This window comes from Rhincodon typus, chromosome 6, assembly GCF_021869965.1.
Source record: "Rhincodon typus isolate 14 chromosome 6, sRhiTyp1.1, whole genome shotgun sequence".
NCBI lineage: Eukaryota > Metazoa > Chordata > Chondrichthyes > Orectolobiformes > Rhincodontidae > Rhincodon > Rhincodon typus.
Genome location: NC_063337.1, coordinates 30,030,252 through 30,039,667, shown reverse-complemented (window position 1 = coordinate 30,039,667; position 9,416 = coordinate 30,030,252). Strand labels below are relative to the sequence as shown.

The 9,416-nt window shown below is 38.2% G+C and overlaps 1 protein-coding gene across 3 annotated transcripts in view; it reads right to left on the bottom strand.

Moving 5' to 3' along the window:
* Window positions 1-342: 342 nt before the first annotated feature.
* Window positions 343-9,416, bottom strand: part of LOC109928009 (NEDD4-binding protein 2-like 1) — a 17,137-nt gene continuing 8,063 nt past the window's right edge. The window contains exons 2-6 of one of the 3 annotated variants that reach the window (XM_048598237.1): window positions 7,194-7,407; window positions 6,964-7,091; window positions 6,760-6,848; window positions 5,567-5,643; window positions 343-1,684 (exon numbers count right to left, since the gene is read on the bottom strand). In XM_048598237.1, the coding sequence (XP_048454194.1) occupies window positions 1,579-1,684; window positions 5,567-5,643; window positions 6,760-6,848; window positions 6,964-7,091; window positions 7,194-7,330 (537 nt within the window). In that variant the 5' untranslated portion in view covers window positions 7,331-7,407 and the 3' untranslated portion in view covers window positions 343-1,578. Of the gene's footprint in view, window positions 1,685-5,566; window positions 5,644-6,759; window positions 6,849-6,963; window positions 7,092-7,193; window positions 7,479-9,416 lie in introns of those variants that run through there. The other 2 variants (XM_020528027.2, XM_020528026.2) reach the window with 2 other exon arrangements.

Genomic DNA, 9,416 nt, shown 5'->3' with positions numbered 1-9,416 from the left:
AACAACAGATTTATAAGGTCGCCTCCCTGAAGCATCAGCCCTGTTTCTTTTTCCACAGATGCTATCCGATCAGCTGAGCATTCCTGGCATTTTTGGTGTTATTTCAAACTTCCAGCATCCACAGAATTCTGCTTTACAACAGATTTGATGTAAGTTTTTTTTAAAAATTCCAAAGAATTTTTTAAGCTTGGTGTGATAATGCTATTAGCTCCAACTAGAGGCATGCATTTTCACATAGGTTTGCAGACCTTCAGCTTTGAGCCAATCTGAACGTCATACTCATTCTCTTTAAAATTAAGTTGACTGCATGTACCCTTGTAATTAAACATCTGGCAAAACATGTGAAAAGTAACAAAGTATTTTATTTGTCCATTTTTTGGTCCCAACCTGTTCTCATATTATAAAACATATTCACATATCCTGGTTAAAAAGTACAAAACAAAATTAAATGATTCGAACCTGGAAATGAAAAGCTGATGTTAGGAAAGGCAGCCATGAAGTCAAACAAGAACAAAAGGTTCATAATGCCTCTTAGAGATTATCATCGGGCAGTGATGCAGTAGTGACCCACTAGACTGCTAACCCAGGTGTCCAGAATAAGACCCTGGGGACATGAGCTATCATCCCAACAGAATAATCTAGAATATAAAGATAGTCTCAATAATTAATGGTGACCCTGAAATGACCAATAATTGTCAGAAAACTGTATCTAGTTCACTAATGTTTTAAAGAGGGCAACCTGCTGCCCTTAATTGTTTTGGTCTGCATATGAATCCAGACAACAGTAATATTTTAACTGCCCTCTGAAATGGTTGGCAAGCCACTTAATTCAAAGGCAATTAGAGATGGGCAACAAATATTGTCCGTGCCAGCAACACCCATCTGGTAGACATAAGCTGCAGAGAAATGATGATGTGGTTAACATTAACTGTCTTCTGACCTAGCGATCCACTCAGCTGTAACAAACTGCTACAAAAGAAAAGGTGTGGCAGTTCAAGACACATGGCTACTCACCACTGCCTTCTCATGGTAACTAAGGATGAGCAATAAATGCTAACATCTCCCACATCCTGAGAAAGAATGGAAAGTAACTGCAGACAACAGGAATTAAATTACACATCTGTAGTTAGGAGTACAAACAGTTACAGAGATTTCACAATTTAAACCTGTATTAAGATGCAATTAAAAGTCAGAGCATTTAAAAAAAAATTACATCAAGGACATTTACTACAGTAATTGCTGGATCATAACCAATAGTCATATTAAAATGTTTACCAAACTGTACTTGACAAAAATTACTAAGGAATAAAATCTGTTAATAACATTTGTTATCCTTAATTGTGCTCAAAGACCTGAAGTGATAAAGCCTTTTCTTAAAGTTGAGTAAAAACATCAAATTGTTTTGCTTGATTTTGTTTAAAATCTGAATTTGTTGGATCTATCAACCTAGGCAGGTTGTCTTGGATTTATGTAACTAGTATTAAATCTAAATGTGCTGAGTTTGTACAAACTCTTCCCCAGTATAGCTCCTGTTCCTCTTCTGAAAGCAACCTGTTGACAACTTTGGCATCAATTATTTCAGGCTTCCCTTTCTGCATGCAGCACTTTGTCAATAGTGATATTCCTCTCATACCGTTCCTTCATTCGTTCAATTGTTTCTCTCGGAACACCATGTGAATTTATTCTGCACACATTCAGAAAAAAAGTATAAATTTCACTGTACACCATAAATATATTTAAAGAACACTGTATTTTACAAGTTATATGACTGCTTTATCTTAATATTATTATGACATTAAAAGCAAATGTCAACTTGAAAGCACACTCATCTCTGCCTTCAAGCCCAGTCCAGGATAAATATATGACTTACTGTCTATTCTCAAGGGTTGGCGCTTTTTGTCATGGATGCTATATTTCAGATGAGAAGCTAAATTGGTACAATATCCTGGTGGTTATGAGATTGGACTGGCCACGTGCAATTTAACAACTGAAATCTTTCCACAGCAAACTGTGAAACTGAATTCAACAACACACAGTAATGACTACAAACACTGCTCGGCAATCATAAAAATCCAAGTAGTTAGAAAAAAGTTTGGAGCAGGATGACTTATCTCTGCAAAGACTAGTTGCTGGTTGTCATTGTTCACGGATGGATTGGGGCCTAGCACTTGGTTATGAAAGGTGAAATACCTGTATTAGGACATGTAGCAGCTATACATTTAGAAACAAGAATTACACCATTTAAATTAGAACTCAAGTAGGAACCTGCCAGAATGACTAAATAAGGGCCAGAAAATAGAGAGGAATCCAGTTGCACCAGAATTTCTGCCATAAATTTTGCAATTAGTCATTTTCTATGATGGTAGATAAGAAGGTCATGGGTTAAACCCTGGCTAGGTTGAGTTTGATAAACTGCTGACGGTGCCCTCCATTCATCGGTAGTGGAGGCTTCTAAAGGTCTCTTCTGGGATGGCATGGAGTCATCTCATTGTTTCAATTGGCAGTCCTGAGTAGACACCACTAAAGTTCTGTTAATAATGGAGGGCTAAGACTCCTGACTAAAGACACTGTCTCTATCCCAAATTGCATAGACAACACCATTATCAGGTTTGGCAGGCAGTCCTATTACAGATACACCATTAATGCATCTGGGGGAAGGGAGTGTCCTTTCAGCCAGCTCTTTTACTGGAATTTTGGTCCTGGGTTACAAAATCTTAAAAAATAATTAAAGCCTGTTGCTCTACATAAAGTAAGGGCAGAATTACTAACTTAATGCAGAAAATAACACATGGCCCCTCAATCCTTCTCCGCCATTCAATAGAAAAGGCTGATCTGTTCCAAATGTCATATTGCCATCTACCTCCATTAACCCTTCATCTCCCAACCTAACAAGAATCTATCCACATTAGTATTCAACAACCCTGCCTCCACCGAATTCTGAGGCAGAGGGTTCCAAGGTTTCACAACCCTTTGGGTGAAAAGATTTCTCATCTCTGTCCTAAAAGGGCAACCCCAAATTTTAAAATTGTATCCCAAGTTCTGGACTCATCCACAAAAGGGAACATCTTTTCACATTCCCCTTGTCAAGGCTGTTCAGAATCTGATGACAGCTGAAATCAGCTGGATCTCAACAGTGACTGTTCAAGTCACCCCTCATTTCTTCTGAACTCCAGTGAAAACAAACCCAGCCCATGTTCAATCTGTCCTCTTAAGACAACCTGGTCATTTCAGGTATCAAGCTAGTAAAGCTCCTGTGAACCACCTCCAATGGAACAATATAACACTCTTCCAATGTAACACCTTTATTTAAAAAGAGACAAAAGACAGGTAACCATAGGCCACTTAGCTTAACATCTGTTATTGAGAAAATACTAAGACTCTATTGTAAAGGATGTAATAGCAGATCATTTAGAAATATGTTATATCATCAAGCAGAGTCAGCATAGGTTCATAAATCATGTCTGACAAGTTTATTCGAATTCTTTGAAGGGATAATGTGCAGGATAAATAAAGGGGAAACAGTGAATGCAATATATTTGGATTACCAGAGGTTTTTGATAAGATACCACAAATTGGGCTACTTAATAAGAGTTCATTGTATTGGAGGTATTATATTAGCATGGATAGAGCATTGTCTAACTAATAGAAGACAAAGAGTCAAGATAAGAGGGGCATTTTAGGATGGCAACCTATAACTAGTGGAGTGTCACAGCAATCAGTGCTGGGGCTACAATTATTTACAACGTATATTAAAGACTTGGATGAGGAAAATGAATGTACCCAAGTCAAAATAGATGAGAAAGTTACTGGTGAAGATGACACAAAGAGTCTACAGAGGAATATAGACAGATTAAGGGAGTAGGCAAAAACTTGGCAGATAGAATATAATGTGGAAAATGTGAGAATATGCACCTAGGCAGGAAGAACAGAGGAGCTAAATATTATTTGAATGTGAACACACAGCATAAAGCCACAGTACAGAGCGTTTGAGAGTCCTCATACCTAAATCACAATGAGTTAGCATCCAAGTTCAGAGGGTAATAGAGAAGGCAAACAAAATGTTGGCCTTTATTTCAAAGGGAACAGAGTATAAAATTAGGGAAGTCTTGCTAAAACAGTATGAGGCACTGGTCAGACCACAAATGTAATATAGTTTTGGCTCTCTTATCTAGTGAATGATACACTGGCACTGGAAGCAATCCAGAGAGGTTCACCATTAGATTTGATTTTAATTCAAGTTGTACTAATGTATTAATTGGATTCAAATTCACCATCTGTCCATAGTGTGTTAGACTGGGTCTCTGGATTACTATTCATTGACAGTAGCATTCCTTCGCTGTCTCCCCTACTTTTACACTCACTTAATAGTGATCGGCATAATCTGTCAGGAAAGCAAGAGATATAAATTTCGAGGTAAAGAACTTTAGTCTACTGAAAAATTTCTTCTTAATCTTATCTAGTTGGAAGCAATTTACTTCAACACTACCTAATTTCACTTCTGCCACAAAATTTATTCCAGAAATGCACACTGTCTGATTAATATCAAGTACTGATTCCACTGACCATTAATGTCAATCATTCAACTGAACCAAAGATGTTGTACACCAGCATTTCGTTCATCAACAGGACCATCTTTTTCCTACTCTTAGCTACTCTCCATCATAACACCATAATTTTTATTAGTGTTCATGTTAAAATTCCTATTTCCGACATAGACACAGAGACACTGATTATTCTGGTTATGTGTAACAAAATAGCTGGTGTATACAAGCAAATTGTGGATTAGCAGTTCTGGGACAGTAGCCAAACCACAATATTTAAGGTTTAAAAACCAACTAGTAAGAGAAAGGTTAGTTTCAAATACTGGAAGCCAAATTGGATTAGGGTAGATTTTAGAAAAGAATGAGTTAGTTGAGATAAGACAGAGTTATATAGTAACAGTGGGATTATTTTACAACTGCAGTCGCACAGATTAAATTTATTCCATAAACAAAGGAAGCATTGAACTCATCATTTCAGGATTAGGGTGAGGTAACTCAAAGGTTTAGAAAGCAATTATAATGAAGGAAGAGAGACTATAAGGACAATAAGTATGCAGATTCTTCAGTATAAGAAGATCGAATAACATACTTTAAAAATTGAGCTTTCTTTGGTAAAATAGATAATATGACTATATTATCTTGGCCTGCTGTGTTCATCCAGCCCTGCACCTTGTTGTCTCATTATATCAGGAGTTGTGAAGTAATTGAGTTCACTTCCAGAGTTAGCAGCTGAGGCAGAAAAGGTAACAAAATTCAAGATTTATTGGATAGGTGGATGAAGGATAACAGACACGGAGGGTACAGATTATCACAGCTGGTTAGGCCACATGGTCAGTTTACTTTTTTAAAAAACTTTTGTGTATTTTGATATGCCGAATATAGGTTTGGGATTCCGTGGACGACAATAATTCTGATTACCTTCAGTCTTCCCTCTTGTCATATATAAAACAAATCACTATGGATGGCTCTATTTTCATAGCAACTGTCACTTGCACACATCAAGCAGTTAAAAAGTTGAAAGAAACCTTGTTAATTTTCTAATGTCAAATTTCCAGGGTGTGTCTGGTTCTCGGAATTTCACTTCATAACCATTCTCTCGTGCCTGTTGATGACAAAACATTAATTGAAAGCTTGAAATCTGAAGAGCTAATCTAATATTTTTTGATGCATATCCATCTAAAATCTAAGGCTCTTTGCTTAGCGATCCTTGAAAAATAAGTGAAAAATCAATTCAAACTAAGTACATAAGTTTATTGGAAATGAGATTTCTTTGCCTTATGTAATAAAATATTTATTATACTACAATGCAATACACAGGACAACACAGAGTCAATGAAACATCATGAGAAAATACCTCAAAGCAAACAGAGAGATCTGTAATACAATTCTTGAACTATTGCTTTTGAGGTCAGAGCACAGTCCTACAAGAAACTGTGGTTATCTTAAGGACTTCCAGGTTAAGGATTCTCAAGGAAAGGAAAGGAATAACTTTAGAAATGGGACCAAATTTGTTTCGTGTTTCTACAGTTATACACTTTTATCATTTTTAATCTCTTGAAAGAGGTTGCAGGTATTTTAACATTTAAATTGCTCAAAGTATTGCCTTAAACTATCATGATAAATTCCTTGTATATATTTTTAAAAATGCAATATGGATTCAAACAGCTAAAAGAATCTGTAGCCATGTGTAACGATAAAAGAATTGAGCACACCACAGGCCTGCAGATCATAGCGGTAGGAGCTAAAGTCTGCCATTCAGTCCATTGAGCCTGCTCTGCCACTTGAAAAAGATCACAACTGATGTAAAAAAATTCAGAATTCCAGGAATCAGAATAAACACGGTTATAACATGAGAATACAGAATAGAAACTAGAATGAAAAGATTATCACAGAATACGGAAAATCAAGACTAGCAAATCAGATTTTTAAAAAGTTAAAGAACTGCTGGTGCTGGCAATCAGAAACAAAAACAGAAATTGCTGGAAAAGCTCAGCAGGTCTGGCAGCATCTTTGGAGAGAAATCAGAGTTAATGTTTTGGGTCCAGTGACTGTGCCTCAGAACTCACTGGGCCCGAAACATTAACTCTGATTTCTCTCCACAGATGCTGCCATAACTGCTGAGCTTTTCCAGATTTTTAAAGCATTGTTTCAAACAACCTAGTTAGTGCATTCATCAATATTAGATACTGAATAAATTAGTTGAAAATCTAGATCATACCATATTTACGTATGGTTTCATTTCCCATGCTTCGGTGTTGGTATTATCTATAATAATTGTAGACCTCCCTAGTCTCATGGCTGATTTGGCTGTAAGTAGATCCATTATATAATTACATTAGTTACAATGTAGTACACTGAATGCAGAGCATTTAAAATGTAATTTTAACAAAATTAGAATACCATGAAGAATCTCAGTATTTACCTCTTTCATGGTTCCATTCGTGAGCTTCATCAAGTAAGTACTTCTGAAATAAATATGAGCCATCTTCTCTGATGAAATAATCATCTGTACTCAATATCACTGCATCACGAAACTGATGTTTTAGATTTCTGATTGAGTAAAAGGAAGCAATGGAATGAGATGGTACAAAAATCCACTTTCAAATTCCATTTTTTACATGAACTGATGACAATAGAGAAACTATGACTTACTGAAGATCATTAACCAACACCATATGCAAAGGGTCTGCATGCACCGGATTTATGAGAACCAAAGTCTTTCTTTCAGGTCCATCTATAGACCGTCTTCCCCTCATCTGTCTGTGGAGTGCCTGGTTTTTGCACAGCATCTTTATGGTTTTGCTGAATGAATGCTCAGACGTATTTTTCACACTGCTTAGATGGGTGGGTGAGTGACTCACCAAGCCTAAGGAGCAAATCACACCTCATCCACAAATCAGGAATTTCAGGAATAGAGATCAGAAGGTGATGCTTCAGGCAATTCTGTAATTATAATAAGAATCACTTGTACTGATGCCTTATATGTATATAATATCATTTCCAGCAAATTATTCAATTCTGAAAAACTCAGGACAAGTAATCCAGAGACCCTGGCTCATATTCAGGGGGTACAGGCTTACATCTCTGTACTGCGGATAGTCAAATTTAATTTTAATAATATCTGGAATTTTTAAAAAGTAGCCTAGTGGCAACCATGTAACTTTTGTCAATTGCCACAAGATCCTATCCAGATCACTAATGTACTTTAGCGAAGAAAATATGCCATTCTTATCCAGACTGGCCTGCACATCACTCCAGGCCCACAGCAATGTGGTTGACTCATAACTGTCCTTTGAAATAGCCTCAAGAACAAATCAGTTCAGGGCAAAATAGACATCAATAGCCAGCCTTGCCAGCGGTGCAAACACTCCATAGTTTACTGTCCCATCCACTAGTTAAAAAAATGGGAGAAAATTTGCTTGTTATTCATTAATCAAAGCTCCATACAGTGCTCAGTCCTGAGATCTAGGATTAGTTACCTGACATAGCAATCATGTTCCAGATAATTTATGGGTATGAAAATGTTACTTTACTAACTAATGTAATTATTGAAAGTTGTTACACTTCTATTTAATCATACATATTCCATTTCAATGTTCAGTAGAATCATATAATCACTACTGTGTGAAAGCAAGCCATTTGGCCGATCATGTCCACACCAACCTTCCAAGGGCATCCCACCCAGACCCAACCACCTACCCTATCTCTGCAACCCTGCATTTCTCATGGTTAATCCACCTAGCCTGCACACAGTGGGCAATTTAGCATGGCCAGTCCATCTAAGCTGAGGAGCACCTGGAGAAAACCCATTCAATACAGGGAGAATGTGCAAACTCCACACAGATAGTTGCACAAGGCTGGAATTGAACCCAGGTCCCTGGTGCTGTCAGGCAGCAGTGCTAACCACCGAGCCATTGTACCTGAAAGTACTGAAAGAAAGCTGCACTGTCTGAGGTGCCATCTCTCATACAAGGCCAGGTCTGCATCTCAGGTTGGCATAGAAGATGATCACCACTTGAAGGGTGCTTGCCTCACTGGTTGGCTGAACATTTATTGGCCATTCCTAGTGAAGGTGGTGTTGAATTGCCTTCTAGAACCACTGCAGTAGATTTGATGTTGCAATACCATGGAGGCAGCATTAGGATTTTGGCTCAGCAACACTGAAGGAATGGTGATACATGTTCCAAGTCAGGACGGTCAGTGGCTTGGCAGGGAACTTAAAAGTGCTGGTGTACCCATGTGTCTGCTGCACTTCTCCTTTCAGATGGATGCTAAGAGGTGCTAAGAAACACTGGTGAATTTCTAGGTGTAGATCGTCACATTGCCACTACTGTGGACTGGTGGTGGAGGGAGTGAACATTTGAGGATGTAGTGCAAATGCATGTGACAATGTGCCTTGTAGATGATGGAGTCAGGGGATAAGTCACTCACTGCAATATTCCCAGCCTCTGACTTATTCTTGTAGCCGCAGTATTTATTTCATAGAATCCCTACAGTGTGGAAGCAGATCATTCGGCCTATTGACTCTAAACTGACCCTCCGAGGAGCATCCCATCCAGACCCAACCCCCTACCCTCTCCTTGTAACCCTGCATTCCCCATGACTAATCCACCTAGCCTGCACATCTTTGAACAGTGAGAGGAAACTGGAGTACCTGGAGGAAACCCACGCAGACATGGGGAAAATGTGTAAACCACACAGACAGTCGCGCAAGGATGGAAATGATTTTTGGGTCCCTGGTACTGTAAGGCAGCAGTGCTAAACACTGAGCTACAGTGACCCCCAAACACTTGGGCAGTTGTTTCAGAGATAGTAGGAACTGCAGATGCTGGAGAATCTGAGATAACAAGGTGCAGAGCTGGATGAACACAGCAG